We start from the raw sequence: 19,481 nt of genomic DNA on the forward strand, positions 1-19,481 counted from the left end.
GATACACTTAAGCCATCTTAATGGTGTTGAGTCTCCAGTTAGATTTAACTTCTAGTAACAGCCTAAAGTCACAGAGAGCTAAGTTTTATAAAGTTCAAGGAGGAAAATGGTAACAATTTATTGTAATCTGTCCAGAAGATAACTAACAGGTTGATGAAGATGGAAGATGATGCCATATAAAGACTAGTAAAAGGAACTGAGTATATTTAGCTTTTAGAAGATTTAGGTGAGAGGAAGATAATGGATTATATTTGTTTTCCTAGAGAATTACAAGTGAGGCAGAATTTAGCTCACTATAAGGACAAATTCCTAAAAACTAGGTTTGCCCATAAGTTCAATGAGCTACCCTATAAGCAAGTAATGAATTTTCCATCTCTAGTGTCTTGTCATTTGTTGGGATGTTACAGAATGAATTTATGTCAGTTCAGGTATAGGTTGAATAAAATGTTCTGAGGTCAGTTCAATATTGAGACTTCCAATTCTGAAAATTTTGACTTTTTATGTAGACTGATTAATGCTTACTTAGTCAATCAGTTTTCAGTGTAGAGGTGGCATAGTGGATAGAGAACAGCCCTGGAGTCAGAAGGACCTGAGTTCAAATCCAGACTCAGACAATAATTACCTATTGTGTGACTTTGGGCAAATCACTTAACCCCATTGTCTTGCTAAAATCAAAAGAAAAAAAAAAGAATCCATAGTCAGAAATCGAGTTCAGGAAGACAAAAAGATAGAGCTTTCACAGATATCTAGAATCTTTAACCTTCTAATTAATAATTTCTGAAAATTCAAAATCAGGATCTTTTTCCCTTTATATTTTTCCCCTCACAGAACATCAAACTCTGCCTCCTGTGTCAATCCCCAAAGTTTTATTCAGCATCCACACATTATGCATATCATATGGTTAGCTGTTGCTCTCCTCCTTTTGGGGAAGAGATTCTCCCGAAGGAACTCTCACCTGTTCATCATTCCTTGGTTTCTTCATGAAATGAGTGATAGACATACTGCCTGTGTTCTTTCTCTTTAGTGAGACTGGAGTAGTTTGTATGAGTCCCAGCGGGTTTAGTCCACTGCCATTGTCCTCTCTAGTAGCAGATGGGACCTGAGTGATGTAGTTCCACTGGCAAGGCACAGGTAAGTGTTCTTGGTCAAAGCTCTTGAGCACCTCCAAGTGAACATACCAACACATCCTGAAATCTGGCCTTTTCTCATATACTGAGTTCTCAGAAATAATCCGCTTTAGTCTAGCTTTGGAAGGTATAACAGCATCCTCGTTAGCAGTTGGAGTTTGTGGCCGGGAGGTACTTGGGCTTGTAGGGCTAGCTGTGCCACTATCAGGGCTGTTTGTGCCCTTATTGAACAAGCCTTGGCGGCAGTACTCCTGAAATTCTTGAATGATCACTTTACTGCCATTCACATTCCCATGCAATAATGGAAGTAGCTGCTCTAAGACTGGTAAGGAGGAAAAAAAATTCATAATGAAATCTATAATTGCATTAACTGAGGCTCTATGTGTAGGATTATGATGGATTAGTTTTTAGCTTAAGATCTTGTGCATGTTGAAAAGAACACCATGCTAAGAGAACCTGAAGACCTAGCACTGAGTCATGGATTAGTTACTTCTTACTAGTTGTAAATCCAAAAGAAATGTCTCCAAAGGCCTCACTTTCTTTGAAAAATGAAGACATTATTTGCTCTATTGACCTCTGCAGTGTTACTAAGAGGAAAATATCTTTTAAACAATTCAACAATTTATAAAAGTATTATAATTACCCATATTGTATAGTTGAAAAAATTCTGCAAAATAGCACAGAAACTTCATTGCTAGAAAATTCAAGTCTGAAATCATACATTTGTGAAATACAAACTTATTATCTCTTATACTAATACCCAAAATAAACCAAAGACGTTATAGACAAAAACTGGAATATGGCTTGGTAATAAGGAAAAGCAACTTTGGATCATAGGCATAGTAGCTATGATTATGGACAAGTCTCACCTCTTGTAAGAAGGCCTTTCCTGGTCCCCTCTCCACTACTAGGGTCTTCTCTTTGAAAATCTCCCATTTATACTGTATATGTCATGTGTGTATATAGTTATTTGTAGATTATCACCTTAATTAGACAGTGAGTTCCTTAAAGGCAGAGACTGTTTTTCTTTTCTTTCTATCCTCAGCTCTCAGCACAGCGCCAAGTCATAGAAGGCACTAAATAAATGCTTGTTGACTTGACATGTTTGCCTCTGCCACAGAATATAAGATCCTCAGGCGTACTAATTCATTTTTATCCTCAATATCCATCATTTGGCAATGCTTAGTTCAACAGGTGATTGCCTGCTGAGTGATTTATCACCATCCATCTGTTCCAGGGACTCCTCCAATGAGTTTCCATATTAATGTGGAAAAAAACATTAATTTTGATGTCAGAGCACTTGAGTTGAAATCTCCAACTACCAATGACTTTGGGTAAGTCACTTCCTGTCTCAGAACCTGATTCCTTTTCTATAAAATATAGCTCCATTCATTTGCACAAGTTCCATTCATTTGCCTGAACTATTCCTTCAACTGCACTTCACCATCTTCTTCCTCCTTAAGGCTCAAGTGCCCCTTTCTCTGTGAACTCCTCCATGGTTTCCTGATTTCAGCTAACATTTATCTCCTTTTCAAATTACTTTTGTCTACTATTTGTGTCAATGTTGTTTTCTCCCAAATAATATAAGGCTGTGTGTGTGTGTGTGTTTGTGTGTGTGTGTGTGTATAAAAGATCCCTGAAGGGAGAGACTATTTGCTTGTCTTTTCTATTCTATTCCAGCATTTGGCATAATAACTAACATAAAAAAGGCACTGAATAAATGTTTTGGTCTGAATTAGACTTCAGGATCGCTAATGGTCCTTACAATTCGAAGTTCAGTAATTATAGGATTTTAGGCAGAAGGGAAGATCTCTGCTTTTGGTTTCTCATAACCATCCCCCACCCTAAAATCAGAGCTTACTCTGTCGATCCCTTTTTTCTCTTTTGTTGGTCTTCGGTGTATGCTCCTCCTCTGGAATGACTGTGTCTAAAATACAAGCTGTGAATTGTTGCAACACCTTTAATTCTGAATTGGCATTATTGTTCTTCTCCCCTTCCCAGATGCAGCCAATTTTCACTGGTTGGAGTACACGGAACCTCTTCCCTTTTGCTAACAATTCATCCCACTCCTTTGCCTTCAACTTTTGGCGAACCTTGTGATTCTCTGAATCTGCACCCTCCTGCACACCAAGAGAAAGAGAACAGGTCAAATACTCCAACTTTAACTACAGCTCTTTAAAGATTGCTTGATATAGTATTATGTGTGGTAGCAACTATTTTATATTCTTAATTTCAGATCCATGTTGGCTCTCATGGGAAGTTTACTTCTTTTGAAATAACAGAAAGGCAGAGTCAAAATGGTCAAGTAGCAGAAAAAAAGTACAAAGTTTTAGAAAACAAACTAAACTGAATTTTGACTTGGAAATCTAAGGGGATAAAAATCACAGTGAACTGTTTTTCTAAGCCAGATAGAGAGATAGACACAAAGGTCTGTGGACAAAGGGGGCTTGGTCTGGCCAAAAATGTGCCACGGATGGAGTACCCCCCCCACCCCATCTCCGTACCTAGCTAGGACTGGAGGAGAGCTAAGAATGGGCACTGGGAAAGAACTTCCCAGAAGACCAATGAACTAACAGAGGATGTAGGAATGAGTGACATCTGGCAATTCCTAATCATTATCCTATTCCAGTTCCCTTATCTAGAGCACATTGAGGAGTGAACCAATATCTAGGCCTAGGTGGAAGGGATGAGTAATCATAGTGGGGAAGGCCCTACCTATACAAGGTAAGGAAGAACAAGCTCAGAATCAGCTACTCTGAATCTGCAAAGCCCCTAGCAAGTTGAAGTGGCTAGGTATAGCAATGATCTACTGAAACCTCCAACCAAGGTCAGACAAGCTGACAACTCTAACATAAGGTCTAAAGTCAAAAACTAGACTAGAAGAATGAACAAACCAAAAAAAAAAAAACAAAACAAAAAAACAAAAAAAAAAAACCCACCATAAAGAACTATTGTAGTAACAGAGAAGTTCAAGACATAAATCCAGAAAAGAATGACTCCAAATCATCTACAAGTAAAACCCTCAAAGAAAAATGCAACTTGGGCACAAATCCAACCAGAATTCTTGGAAGAAATAAAGTAAACAGTTTAAAAAGAGCTAAGTTATTTTAAAAACCAAATGAGGGACAGTTAGATGGAGCAGTGAATGGAGCACTGGCCCTAATCAGGAGTACCCGAGTTCAAATCCAACCTCAGACACTTAATAATTACCTGTGTGACCTTGGGCAAGTCACTTAACCCCATTGCCTTAAAATTACAAAAACAAATGAAGAGTTCATAGAGGGAAAAATGGAAAAAGAAATGAGAGCTATGTAAGAAAAATACAAAAAGAGAATCGCTTGAAACAAGGGCAAGGCCTATCTTTTGTTTCTTTTTTATAGCCCCAGTGTTTAGCACAACGCATGAGAATTAATAAAGATTTAAAAAATATTTATGCCTCTCTATTTTTTAGATTTTTGCAAGGCAAATGGGATTAAAGTGGCTTGCCCAAGGCCACACAGCTAGGTAATTATTAAGTGTCTGAGACCGGATTGAACCCAGGTACTCCTGACTCCAGGGCCAGTGCTTTATCCACTGTGCCACCTAGCCACCCCTAAAAAATATTTACTGAATGAAAATTAGAATTGACTAAATAGACGTCAATGACTTGAGGTATCAAGAAATATAAAAATTGGGGTGGCTAGGTGGCGCAGTGGATAAAGCACCGGCCCTGGAGTCAGGAGTACCTAGGTTCAATCCAGTCTCAGACACTTAGTAATTACCTAGCTGTGTGGCCTTGGGCAAGCCACTTAACCCCACTGGCCTTGCAAAAACCTAAAAAAAAAATAAATAAATAAAAACAAAAACACTGAAAATTATGAGGCAACAAAATCTCTACAAAAATGATGAGGGGGCGGCTAGGTGGAGTAATGGATAAAGCACCGGCCCTGGAGTCAGGAGTACCTGGGTTCAAATCCGGTCTCAGACACTTAATAATTACCTAGCTGTGTGGCCTTGGGCAAGCCACTTAACCCTGTTTGCCTTGCAAAAACCTTAAAAAAAAAAATGATCAGGAGGTGATGATTTAAGAATCATTGGATGGGGTGGCTAGGTGGGGCAGTGGAGAGAGCACCGGCCCTGGAGTCGGGAGTACCTGAGTTCAAATCTGGCCTCAGACATTTAATTACCTAGCTGTGTGGCCTTGGGCAAGCCACTTAACCCCATTTGCCTTGGAAAAAACCTTAAAAAAAAAAAAAAAGAATCATTGGATCACCTAAGACATGACACATTTTGAGAAATCATTAAAAGAAAAACAAATGCCCATCTCTTCTTAACCCAACAACAAAGTAATTGAAAGAATTGACCCAGCATCACCCAAAGAACCCCAAAATAAAAATTCCCAGGAATATTATAGTGTTTTGGGTTTTTTTTTTTGCAAGGCAAATGGGTTTAAATGGCTTGCCCAAGGCCACACAGCTAGGTAATTATTAAGTGTCTGAGGCCGGATTTGAACTAAGGTACTCCCGACTCCAGGGCCGGTGCTCTCTCCAATGCACCACCTAGCCACCCCCCCCCCCCAAGGAATATTATAGCCAAAATTCAGAGCTCCCAGATTAAAGAAAAAATACTTCAGGCATCCAGAAAAAAACAGAGTACTTAAGAGTTACAGTACAGATCACACAAGATTTAACAGCCATTACTTTAAGGAAATGGAGAGATTGAGAAAAGATTGACTAGAGAAGACAAAAAATTAGGCTTACTTATGCATCAAAACTAATCTTATGGAGGGAAAATGGACCTTTAATGAGACAGAGGATTTCCAAGTATGCCTGTTGAAAAGTCCAAGTTGAACTTAAAGAGGACATTGCTCTTTAAAATTTCATGACATTTGAGATAGCTCAACTAGAGAATACAATTTACAATCAAGGGGAATTAGTGGCCTAATTTATTTCAGAAAACAATTTTGAGCTGAACTTTTGCATAGTCATCACTAAAACTGAATACTATTGTAATTTAAGAAATTATGAAAGGGATACAGTTCAGAGAAATCTGGGAAAAATTCTATGAATTGATTCAGAATGAATAAACAGAACCAGACTGAGACAATTTATGCAATAATCTGAATATTGTAAAGACTTGAGAACCCTGATTAATACAATGACCAATCATGATTTCAGATGATTTGTGATTAAACATGCTCCCTACAAAAGACAGAGGGAGTGATAAAATAAGGGCACAGATTGAGATATATGAATCTAACAATGGAATTAGCTCTGTTTAAATAGTAATATTATAATGTTTTTCTTTTTTCAATGAGGTGAGGTGGAAAGGAGAAAAAACATTTTCTGTTAACTAAATTTTTTTAATTTAAAATGTCAATTTAATAAATTAATAAAATTTCAATTTTAGTGATCACTAAAAATTATTATAAACTTACTTCAGTTACTCCTTCATCCTCAGATAGGTACCCATGAGGTACAAAAAAGCCATCATCATCGTCTTCATCCTCACCCCCTTCATCTTCATCATCCTAAAGAGGAAAAAAATTGAAAAGTTTATTTTTCTGGTACAATGGGTCTTTGCCAAAACTCAAGAAAGAAATACCATTTACTGTTTTATGTACACAGGTTAGACAGGCATGAATCTAATCAAACCTATCTAGACCAATTTTAAACCTGTCTCTTGAAAGTCAACTCTTCTAAATTTCAGAACTGTTCTTACCCCTTCACTATGAGAGAGGGATTCTCCAGGTTCTTCTTCCTCCCATTCTTCATCACTATCAATTTCATAGTCCAGCAGTTTCTTTTAAAAAAAAAATGAGTCAATGTCAATGTCAAGTGCTACTCTCTAATTGTTATCTTACAATTGGAAATCAAGTAAATGTCCTTCAATTGGGAAATGGCTTAGCAAACTGTGGTCTATGTATGTCATGGAACACTACTGTTCTATTAGAAACCAGGAGGGATGAGATTTCAGGGAAGCCTGGAGGGAATTTGCATGAAATGATGTTCAGTGAAATGAGCAGAACCAGAAAAACACTGTACACCCTAACAGCAACAAGGGGGTGATGAATCAACCTTGCTCATTCCATCAGTGACGATCAGGGACAATTTGGGGCTGTCTACAATGGAGAATACCATCTGTATCCAGATGAAGAGCCATGGAGTTTGAACAAAGTTCAAGGACTATTCTCTTTAATTTAGGAAAAAAAACAAAGATATCTCATTGTCTGATCTTGTTATCTCTTAAGACTTTTTGTCTCTTCCTTAAGGATATGATTTCTCTCTCATCACACTCAATTTGGATCAAGGTACAACATGGAAACAAAGTAAAGACTGACAGATTGCTTTCTGTGCGGGGGTGGGGTGGGGTGGGGGAAGGGAAGTAAGATTGGGGGAAATTGTAAAACTCAAATAAAATCTTTAATTAAAAAAGGGAAAAAAATAATTATCTTACATGATCGATACTTTGTTTAGTAACTTATGCATTTTCCATATAATATTATTTATTATAGTTCTTCACGTTGGTCTTATGCCCATTCTAGACTTTAAGCTCTTTGAAGACAGGGATCATAGGATCATAAATTTAAAGCTTTAAAGAATCATGTCTTATCTAAATATTACAAATCACTCAGCATTAGAACACCCATCTAAATAGTACATAATAAATATTTGTTTTACTGTAGAATGGATGAGAATAGAAAAGAGAAACTAAAACATCTGAAAAATGAAAGAAATTTCTAAGACCAAATAAGATAACAAGCTATAAATACATTCCCTTCCTCCCGATCCCCAGCCCCCACCTCCCACCCCCACATATAATCTGAACACCAAGCAACTTTAAAATGCACTTACACTATCTTTGGACCAGGGGTTGCGTGGACGGATAGCTGAGGTCTTTTTGTTCCAGGTACCCCAGTATGCAGGCCGGTGGTTCTCAGAAAACTGCAGGAGCTTCATCCTGCCAAATTTCTTCCTTTCAGGAACATCACTGACTTTGCCACTCTCCACTATCACTACATCACTGCTGAGTGAAATACTGAATTGAGAAATTCATCACATATAAACCTGGTGCTGTGGAGAGGCCTTTTTTTAAGGCCTCTTTTTTAAGAGGCAAGAACCTAATTTCAAGTGAATAAATTCTAATAACTGTTAAAACATTTGCCCCAATTAGAAAGCACAAATACCTACAACTACAGACAAAGCTTCTTTTTGGCACAATTCCCTCAATGACATAAACATCTATTCCATATATTAAAGGGGAGATGGGGAGTTACTGTGGTTTTATTCAATAAGCTGAGTCATGAGCAAGTAAATTGATAGAAGAAAAATGTCTTTTCTATAGAGATTTTTGAAACAAGAGCTGTCTGCTTAGGACAGACACGAATCAACAAGCTAGCACAGGTTGTATAACTTATAATTATCAGTGTTTTCTAGATGAAGAAATGTCATTTGATCAGCTGTCTCAAGAAATTGCTACCCTAGGGCAGCTAAGTGGTGCAGTGGTTAAAGCACCAGCCCTGGAGTCAGGAGTACCTGGGTTCAAATCCGGTCTCAAACACTTAATAATTACCTAGCTGTGTGGCCTTGGGCAAGCCACTTAACCCCATTTGCTTTGCAAAAACCTAAAAAAATAAAAAAAAATGCTGCCCTTTCTGCTATAAACCAACAGGATATTTTTATATAATCACAAAAAATCGGAACTGAAGTCTGACCCCTGAGGTTCCAGATGAGGAAACCAAGGCTCAGAAAAATTAAATGACTTGCCAATAACATTGTAAGTCAGGTACTATTATTGTCTTCATTTTACAGTTGAGGAAATACATTCAGAGATTAAGTGACTCCCCAATACATTTCTACCCACTATGATACCCTGACTCTCTGGACCACTATACCAACATACTTTATTTTAGAGAAAAGGAAGCATCTCTGTACAGATTAAGCAATTAACCCCCAGATAATAAAACAGCATCACCCTCAACTTGCAGATGAAGTAAAAAAGGGTCAAAGTAAATCTACTATGGTCACAGTATTAAAACTAAGTCCATTACTTATTCTATTACATTACACAGAATCTAGGCACTGACATATTTACAATGGCAGACAATGAACCCAAGACTTGGTCCAATTCCATACAATCTGTGAGTAGCAGAATTATGATTATAATCCCAGATTCCCGACTCCCTAATTCAGCATCACATTAGACTGAATTCAAGGAAAAAAAAGGAAAGAAAAAAATCTATCACCCCAGTCACTAACCTGTTGATAGTATTGGGACTTCGGACATAAGGCAAGGTGGGTCCAGATTTGTGAGGTTCCCGGCACTTGAGATCTTTCAGAAAATTTAATTCAGAATTTTGATCCTTAAGAAGTTGGTCAAACTGATCAGAGAGGTCTTGATCAAAAACCACTCGACAGAGAGGGGCAAGGACCATGTTCTCTTTTATTTCAAAGGGAGCAAACTTCCCACAAGAGCCAGCAAGAGTCTGAAATTAAGAATAAATTTAAAATTAAAATATCAAGCATCTTAAAAATTTTTTTTTAAAGATTACATAGCTCAAGATATTTGGGATGAATGTTAAAGCATAACAAAGTTATCCCTGAATGAACTCTTCACATAAAACAAAAATAGTAATTATTAATGTATAGATCTCTTCAATACTATTCTTTCCAGGATCCAATGGCTTAATGATATTGTCTTATATGTTTTATTACACATGTTGGTTTTATCCCACTAGCTATAAACCCCTAAATGTTGAAATTATTTTTTCTAATGTCTGTAGGTCATCTATTACAGTCCAGTGAATTTAGTGATCACTTAAGATTCTAAATATTTGTTAAGCAACAAGTCTGCCAATTTTTGTCTCTTTGAGTAGATGAATGAATAACAGATTATATTTTCTGAATTTGGAGAAATAAAATCTTTATAGCTGAAGATTACATAATGATGAAATCAAACCTGGTTGCTTCAGAAGATACCATTCATATTAAAAACAACAACAAAAATTAATGAAACAAAAGAAAGCTGAAATTGAAGGAACAAGTTTCTCACCTTGGGGGCTTGTGGGGTCTTTGGTTTCTGAAAGAATCTGGTGATCTCTGCCTTCTCTGCTTTAATGCGCTGTGGTTAATAACAGATGAAACAAGATAAGGTGATGTATCTCTCACAATCCATTCTTTCTGGGATTTTTTGTTTTGGTTTTTGCAAGAAAATGGGGTTAAGTGACTTGCCCAAAGTCACACAGCTATGTTATTAAATGTCTGAGGCCGGATATGACTCCAGGGCAGGTGCACTATCCACTGTGCTATCTAGCTACCCTCCACATTCATTCTACCATTCATATAGGTGCCAAAATAATTTTCCTAATGGAAAGGTCTAACCTTATTCTCCTGCTCAAAAAACTTTGAAGACACTGCTGCCTACAGAAGTGGTTCTCAATATCTGAATATTAGGACGATTTTTTTAAACATCAAAAAGGTGGGACGGCTAGGTGGCACAGTGGATAGAGCACTGGCCTTGGAGTCAGGAGTACCTGGGTTCAAATCCGACCTCAGACACTTAATAATTACCTAGCCATGTGGCCTTGGGCAAGCCACTTAACCCCACTGCCTTGAAAAATCTAAAAAAAAAAAAAAAAAAACCCATCAAAAAGAAATGTCACAGACTCTAACAAGATAGCTATGCTTTACTATGAAATACATGGTCAGTTAAATTAACATTCATTAAGCACCTACTTTGTGCCAAGTGCTGTGTTCAGCATTGATATTACAACAAAAAGCAAAAGACAACCCCTGCTCTCAGGAAGCTCACATTCTTCTGGGGTAGACCATATGCAAAAAAACATCTATGTGAGGAGGCAGCTAGGTGATGCAGGGGATAGAACACTGACCCCGGAATCAGAAGGACCTGAGTCCAAATTTAACCTTTGACACTTAATAATTGTCTAGCTGTGTGAGCTTAGGCAAGTCATTTAATCCCATTGCTTCAAATAAAATAAATTACCCAAAAAACCCAACTATGTGACAACAGAGCATATTCAGGATAGACTGGAGAAATAATTACAAAGGGAAGGTACTTAAAAAAAGGAGGACTGGGAAAGGTTTCTTGTAGAAGTGGGATTTTAGCTGGGACTTAAAGGAAACCAGGATACCCAGAAGCTGGCAATGAGGGAGAAAACTTCAGACATGGGGACAACCAAAGAAAGTGATAGAGCTAGGAGAGGGAGTGAGTGTGTGTGTGTGAGTGGTATGTGTGTGTGTGTGTGTGTGTGTAAATATAAGGAGGAAAAAAACTTTTTTTAAATAAAAAAAATAAGGAGGCTGGTGTCACTGGCAAAGAACATGGGAGTGGGTAAGGTGTAGGGGGCAAGGGGAGAACTTATGAAGAGCTTCGAATGCCAAACAGAGAATCTCATATTTGATCCTGGAGGTGATGAAGCGGGAACAGAAGTTGTGGCATGTTCAGATCTGTTTTTGAGATCACTGACAGCTTTGTGGATATGGACTGCAGAGGCAGGAAGACCCACTAACAGACTCTTGTAATGATCCATGTGTGAACCAGAGATGATGCCTAGACTGTTAAACTGGGTAAATGGGAGCACTGTAATAGAGTAGTTAGCTAAAGAGGAGTATTTGGGGGAAAGCTAAAGAATTCTGTTTTGGACATCTTAAGCTGCAGTTCAATAGTCAGGGGTGCATAAGTAGACAAGTAATAAGAACAATTATTTACCTTTTCCTCCTCTTTTAACCGTTTCTCCTCTTCCTTCTTTCTTTTCTCTTCAAGTTTAGCCCTATGAGAAAAGTGATTTAAAAAAAAAATAGACTCACAATTTGCTGAGGCAACATTGTAATTCTATAAAGAGCACTTTACATGTAAATCTTCAGAATGGTCAAAGACATTTCTCAATGGTCAAAGACTTGGCTTGATGAAGGGGAACAGATCCTAATGGAGACTTCTTTTCAATCCTTTCCCAAAAGGAAACTCAATTACAACCAATAGGAAAGATGAGGAAAGCCTGTAAACAAAATCATTCTAGTTTTGCCTTCTTAATCTTAGGGTAATAAATAGTGGACATCACAGAATTTAAATACAAAGATTAAGTAAATTAGCTTCTGTCATTCTAGTATCAGAGGGAAGAGCACCACCTACTCGAGTGCTTCCTGTCTCTCCTTCCGTTTTTCTTCTTTGAGTCTCAACTTTTCTGCCTTCTCTTTTTCATCTTTCTCCCTCTTCTCTCGTCTTTCCTTCTCCTTCAGTTCTTTCTCTTCCTCTTTCTTCTTCTTGGCTTCCTCCTTGGCTCTCTTTGCCTCTTCTTTCAGCTTCTCTTTTTCTTCCTTTTCTGCCTGTAACTTTAGCTGCTTGTCCAAACGTTCCTTATCCTGTAGCCAAATGACAATTGATCAGGTGAGCTTCAGACATCACAAAAAAAAATGATTTGAAGTGAAAATCCAAAAGACTACTGTGTTTTAGTAGAGATAAGAAGAGTTAATGAATGTTTGAGAAAAAGACTCCTCTTCACTGATATCCCAACACAGAGAAACTCATAGATCTGAAAGCTGTTGATTTTATATTGCATATGGTGATGCTTTTTACTCTTTCAATTAAGAAGCATTAATAAAATGGGGCTCCTTTAAAAAATTAGGCCTTCAAAACTTTTCCTGGTCAGGTCAGCCTACTAAGGAAGTATCAGGAAGTATTCTACTTCCCTTGGTTTGGGTTTAAAGAATTAAAGGTATCTTCATGGACAAATTTTACGTGCCTCAATTTCTTCATCTGTAAAATGAATGTATCAAGCTTTCAACTACTAAACTTACATGATTACTGTGCAAAAGCACTAAAGGGCAGAAAGTTAAGAGTTATTTAATACATTAGTAAAGTTTATAAAACTCTTGTATTTCCTCCTGGGTAATTTCTACAGTCTATAAAGCCATATTTACTGTACTTTCTTTAGAGTACAGGGAGGCTAGGATCATGCAGGGACTTTTTTTATGCTTTAAAACATTAGAAATAAGTTATAAAATAAATTACCAACACATCTTAAAAACCATTTCTTAGCTTGTGAAAAACATTAACTAATTAAGGAAAAAGAAAAACTACCAAGTTTCTGAGAGCAAAGTAATTTCTATAATAAATAAAGTATTAACTTTATTTCTATATTAGGGGAAAGCATACTAGATTTATACTTAGAAAAGCAAGATTTGCTCTACCATTGTCATGCCACTGTGAATAGATAATTTTGCAATTTAGTTTCCTCATCTATAAAACAGGAAAAACAATTATTTCTCTTAACTACTTAAATCTGATTGTCAGAAACACATTTAATTGGAAACGAAAGTTGAATGGGTCCATAAGCTAACAGAATTAAATTAAAGAGACAGATACTATTTAAAATCATTTTACCTATTTTACAAATAAGGAAACAGATCCAAAGAAGTTAGACAGTTATGCCTAAGATCATGCAGAGTAGCACAGCCAACTGGAATTCAAGTACTGGTTTTTAATTTCTAAATCCAATATTATTGGTTTTGGTTTTTTTTTAACTACTCCACACTGCTTTTAATCATGTTAACATTCAACAGCTAGAAACTGGTCTCAGTGTTAGTTTTTTTTGTTTTTTTTGTTTTAGGTTTCTGCAAGGCAAATGGGGTTAAGTGGCTTGCCCAAGGCCACACAGCTAGGTAATTATTAAATGTCTGAGAATGGATTTGAACCCAGGTACTCCTGACTCCAGGGCCGGTGCTTTATCCACTGCACAACCTAGCTGCCCCTCTCAGTGTAGTTTTTAATCCTGTTTGTGTGATATATTGCCCAAATTTGGTGTTCCATGGCCTGGTAAAGCCTTCTAATAATGTTTTTGAATGAATAAAAGATTTATGATTATACTGAATAATTAGTTTTCAAAATAGTTTTTAAAAAACAAATTCAGAGATCCCAAAATAAGAACCCTTGAAGAGGAAGCAAATACTCAGCCAGAACCAAACTGCTGTTTTGTGAGAATACTCTAAACTGAGCTAGACTGAAGCAAAAGTACCCATACCATAGCTTTTACCCAAAGCCCCTTTCTGCCCCTGGCAGAAATTCCAAACAGTGCAACTCAAGAACATTCTCCTCTGTCATGATGAGTTTGAATAATCCAAAAAAAAATCAAGCAACTAGCTTCTGCAACAAGCCTGTATCTTTACTACCTGGGTAACCTGAGAGTATTCTAAATGTTTTTCCTTATCATATCACTAAAATCAGGAACCCTTTTAGCAAATGAGATCTCTTTCATATTGATATATGGCTTGATCCAGTGAGCTATCAGACATCCTAAATGAAAGGGATTGCAAGTTATTTTGGGGCATGGCATACTGCATAATTCTCCTTAAACTAGACTCTAACAAATAAAAGGTTTCAAAACTAAGTAAAATATGGTGCATTGGGGGCTTGATACATTACTGTTTAGTTGGCTATACAACTATATATATTATATTCAATATTCAATATTATATCTGACTAAATATTACATTTCAAATTGTATCTTCCTACACATCTCTATCTACTCTGACATAGATTCCACAAGCATTTCCAAAATGGACATCTTCCCACAGGTGCCTATGAAGTTATAGACAGATAAGCCAAATATCCAGGCTTTGTCTCTTAACATACACAGGGGCAGCACTTGGCAAATAATCTAGAATTAGCAGCAGATTGGTAAGAAAAAGTCTTTGTGGCTGTCTAAGGAAACAAAAAAGTGTGTTAAGGTTAAAAAAAGGGCTAAATTATGTAGTCAGAGAACCAGAGTTCAAATTTTGCCTCTGCTGTTACCTCTGTGATCTTAGGCAAGTTAAAACTTCTTTAGGCCTTGATTTGGTTAATTGTAAAAGAAAGGAATTGGACCAAATTATTTTTAAGATCTCTTCTAGATTTAAAACAAATTCTCTTCTGGAAATTATAGATTACTGACAATATACATAGCATAGTCTATTAAACATTAAACATATTTAATTTTTTCATGGGTGCTAAATTCTAAAATCTCCCAAAGAAGCTGGATGCATGAAAATCCAAATGAGCATAGAAAACATGAAATCAACAACACAAAGCTGTCTTTCATCAGAAGTAAATGCAACAGGATCCTATTATAACAATGGTGTCAGATTATAGACAAACACCCGCCCTTAGCTACAACCTTCCATGCAAGTAAGAAGACAGAACAACTCATCACCATGTAGTCAGGGAACAGGGATATAACCTTAGGATGATTGAATTAGAGCTCTTTATAATGAAGTTTTATTATGCTAATCATCCATAAAATGCTTTTTAAAGGAAATTATATACTTAATTTTTATTAGTAGGTAGGCATAATAGTACAATGACATGTTCTGTGAAAAAAAGGACTATCACTTTTAGAAGGAACATAAAGCTATATGTTTGTAGCAAATAAAAACTTAGCAAAAATGCAAGATTTAGCAAAGCAAAAATAACAACTCACAAGCCACAAAAGCCCAGTTATTTATAAAGATATAGAATTCAAGAAGTACAAACAAATTAGAAAACTAGAAAATAAGATTTAAAAACTGGGCCAATAGAAGTGCATGGAGGAGCTTTGCTTACTATTTTATGCAAAAGGACAGCAGGCTAATTTTCTATTTCAGTGAAAATGTCTTACTCTTTGTAATCTCATCTTTTCCTTCTCTGTTGAACTTTTGATAAGCTTCCGAGGTACCTAAAGGGAAAAAATATACATTATCTTTAAACAACACACAAATGCACAAAAATATTCATTTGATGATTTTTTAAAAATTTGATTTATCTTGTTTTTACATTTATATTAATTTATAAATATATCCCCACAGAAGTTATGCTTCTTAACAAAGAATAAAATAGTCAAATATAAAGACAGTTCAGTAAAACTAATCAAGACATCAACAGAATCTCTGCACATAAGGAAGGAGGTATACTTTCTCACTTCTTTTTGGGATCAAGTATGATTATTATAATTACACTACATTCAGTTCCTTTTTGTTTTTCCCCAACCTCAGTGGGCATTATTGCTCCCTCTCCTGTATTTTGTGATTCAATCAAACTGACCTTATTTCTATTCTTCACACAGGATACTCGATTTCCTATCTCCTTATCTTTGCACTGGCTATCTATCCCCAATGGTTGCATGACTTCCTCATCTTCAGCGGAAGTCTTTCCTGATACCCTCAACTACTAGTCTCCAAAACTTGTCCATTTTCCATTATTAACAAACTGTTTTTTGTTCCTTGACTAAAGTTTGTCAACATTTTTGTCATCTAGAGGGCTCTATTTCTTTTAATATTTCTATTCTTAGAGCCTGTAACAGTGTCTAGTACATAGAAGATAATAAATGCTGAATTTTATGTTGTAGTCATTGTGTACATTGTTCACTGGTACCATTCAATTCATTTTGCATTAGTTCATACAATACAAGTTTCTCTGTCTTCATCATATGCATTTCTTTCTCTTTAAATTTCTTTTATTTTTAATTTATTGAATAAAACAAGCACTTTCATAACAGAATATAATAAAAAAAGATGATCTGTACATGAAACAGCAAATCTACTATACACAATTTACTCTTCCTTTCAAATATACAACAAAATTACCTTGTAATTTTTTTCTCTTCCCTCGAGTTGGCTACCACTACTTGAAAAGTATTAAGACTTATGATTTTGGGATAAGAATTCATTATTTGCTATAAATCATTGGGAAAACTGGAAAGCAGTATGGCAGAAACTGGGCACAGACCAATATACTATTTACTAAAATAGGCATTATATCTCATAGCAAAGCACTATCCTATTACAATAAGTTACCACAATTTGTTTAGTAATTCTTCAGTTGATGAATATCTACCATTTCTAGATCACTGCTATTACAAAAAGAGATTCACTTTATTCTTAACAGCAACAAATTACCCCTCTGTTCAATAATTGTGGTATGGCTGAATAAACTTAAATACATTTTGAGAAAATATCTGGGGGCGGCTAGGTGACACAGTGGATACAGCACCAGCCCTGGAGTCAGGAATACCTGAGTTCAAATCTGGCCTCAAACACTTAATATTACCTAGCTGTGTGGCCTTGGGCAAGCCACTTAACCCCATTACCTTGCAAAAACCTTGAGAGAGAGAAAATATCCGTACTGTGAGCAATGTTGAAAAAGATATTGATAAATTATAGCATATTCAGAGGAGAGCAACCAGGACAATGAAGGTCTCAAGTCCATGTCATGTAAGTACTACCACAAGAAACTGGGTAAGTTTAGCCAAGAGAAAAGAAGATTTAAGAGGGACAGGATTCTTATCTTCAGTATTTGAAGAACATTCATGTATTTATACTGTTTAGCACCAGAAAACAGACTTATGAGCAACTGGTAGAAGTGCAAAGGCACAAATTTAAACTCGATGTCAGGAAGATACCTAAAAATTAGAATTAGAACTGTCTCAAAATAGAATGAATGGACTAGAATGGTAGTAGGTTCCCAGTCCTCAGAGGTCTCCAAAAAAGGTTAGATGATCACTTTTTTGGTTATGTTACAGTAGAGATTTCTTTCAGGAATGGGTTGGACTAAATGGGCACAAAGGTCCCTTCTAACTTTTAATTCACTGATTCTATACAATTCAACAGGAAAATACTAGAGGCAAAGAAAACTGGGGGGGGGGGAAGGAAAAAGTGATCCAATGAAAATCTTTTTACAAGATAAAAATAATCCTAAATAATAAATCAGGTAAAGAAAACTCAGAGAAAGAAAAATAGACAAATCTCATTAATGAAAATTTACACCAAATATCAAGCAAGGCTGGATTGAGAAATGCAACATTGGTCCAATGTTAGAAAACTTAAAATGTAACAGGTTATATTAATGACAAAAGCAATTTTTAAAAAAAAAAAGATGCTCTGTACAAACCATATCAGACTGCTTGTCTTCTCGGGGGGAGAAAAAAAAGGGACAGTTAGAATTTGGAGCTTAAAATATAAAAAATGTAATTGGAAAAAAATTTAATAAAACACATGCTAACAGTGGAAAAATATGGGGGGGGGGGCAGAGCCAAGATGGCAACAAGAGAGGATCATCTCTTAGGCACCCTCTCATAAAACTTATAAACTAAGGACTCTAACTAAATTTTCGAGAGACAGAACCCATAGAGGGACCCAGGGAGGCAGTTCTCCTACTCAAGGTAACCTGGAAAAGAGCAGAAAGGCTCTGCTCCCCAGGGTTGGAGGGGTGGCCCACCAGAGCGAAAGAACTTCAGCCTCCAGAAGGCAGCCCCAGGGCACTGGGAGCCGTGGCTCACAGCAGCAGGGGAGTCTCCTGACTTACCCCCAGGGAGCACTGGGCACAAATTGGGGGAATGGGTGGAGGGGAACCTCTGCCAGAGCCAGTATGTGAAGCCCAGCCCTCAGGGCACACATTAAGCAGTGTGGACAAGGCAGCCCAGATCCAGGAAACAGAAGCAAGCAGAGCCAGCAAGCAGAGCCAGCAAGCAGGAGCCCCCAGGGCATGAGCCCATTGACTCTAGGGAAGGGAGTGAAGAGAGACTGCAGAATTCTGCCCATGGAACAGGACTCTGGGGCTCTGACCACATTCAGATCCTGATTGCAGTCTAGGCCCCGCCACAGAACAGCAGCCCCCCCCCCCCAGCCCTGTGGCAGAGGGGGGCGCTTATGGTCATTCACAGCCCAGGAGGGAGGACAGAACCTCACACACTGAGACCCTTGTGGGAATGTCCCAAAAGCTCAGGAAGCACCCCCAAAATGGGCTTAGGCTGGGAAAATGAGCAAGCAAGGAAAAAAGAGGAAGACCATTGAGAAATATTTTGCATGAGCCCAAGAAGGACCAAAATACTCAGTCTGAAGATGAGGAAGAACAAGCTCCTGCATCTAAAGACTCCAAGAAAAACAGAAATTGGGCTCAGGCTATGACAGAGCTCAAAAAAGACTTTGAAAATCAAATGAGGGAGTTAGAAGAAAAACTGGGAAAAGAAATGAGAGAGATGCAGGAAAAACATGAAAATGAAGTCAGCAGTTTAGTTAAGGAAATCCAAAAAAATGCTGAAGAAAATAGCGTGCTAAAAACCAGCTTAGGTCAAATGGATAAAACAGTTCAAAAAGTTATTGAGAAGAATGCTTTAAAAAGCAGAATTGGCCAGATGGAAAGAGATAAGAAAGCTCTCTGAGGAAAATAAATCCTTCAGACAAAGAATAGAACTCATGGAGACTGATGAATTTATGAGAAATCAGGACTCAATACTTCAAAACCAAAGGAATGAAAATTTAGAAGAAAATGTGAAACATCTCATTGAAAAAAAAACAACTGATACGGAAAACAGATTTAGGAAAGATAATTTAAAAATTATTGGAATACCTG

General features: G+C 37.0%; 1 protein-coding gene across 2 annotated transcripts in view; it reads right to left on the reverse strand.

Annotated features, from left to right (window-relative positions):
- Window positions 1–19,481, reverse strand: part of CHAF1A (chromatin assembly factor 1 subunit A) — a 56,920-nt gene that overhangs the window by 8,325 nt on the left and 29,114 nt on the right. Inside the window, exons 4-13 of one of the 2 annotated variants that reach the window (XM_074204003.1) lie at window positions 15,754–15,810; window positions 12,255–12,484; window positions 11,835–11,895; window positions 10,158–10,226; window positions 9,365–9,591; window positions 7,961–8,144; window positions 6,828–6,908; window positions 6,544–6,636; window positions 2,989–3,247; window positions 956–1,449 (exon numbers count right to left, since the gene is read on the reverse strand). In XM_074204003.1, the coding sequence (XP_074060104.1) occupies window positions 956–1,449; window positions 2,989–3,247; window positions 6,544–6,636; window positions 6,828–6,908; window positions 7,961–8,144; window positions 9,365–9,591; window positions 10,158–10,226; window positions 11,835–11,895; window positions 12,255–12,484; window positions 15,754–15,810 (1,755 nt within the window). The remainder of the gene's footprint in view (window positions 1–955; window positions 1,450–2,988; window positions 3,248–6,543; window positions 6,637–6,827; window positions 6,909–7,960; window positions 8,145–9,364; window positions 9,592–10,157; window positions 10,227–11,834; window positions 11,896–12,254; window positions 12,485–15,753; window positions 15,811–19,481) is intronic. The other variant, XM_074204002.1, reaches the window with a different exon arrangement.

This window comes from Macrotis lagotis, chromosome X, assembly GCF_037893015.1.
Source record: "Macrotis lagotis isolate mMagLag1 chromosome X, bilby.v1.9.chrom.fasta, whole genome shotgun sequence".
NCBI classification, from domain to species: domain Eukaryota; kingdom Metazoa; phylum Chordata; class Mammalia; order Peramelemorphia; family Peramelidae; genus Macrotis; species Macrotis lagotis.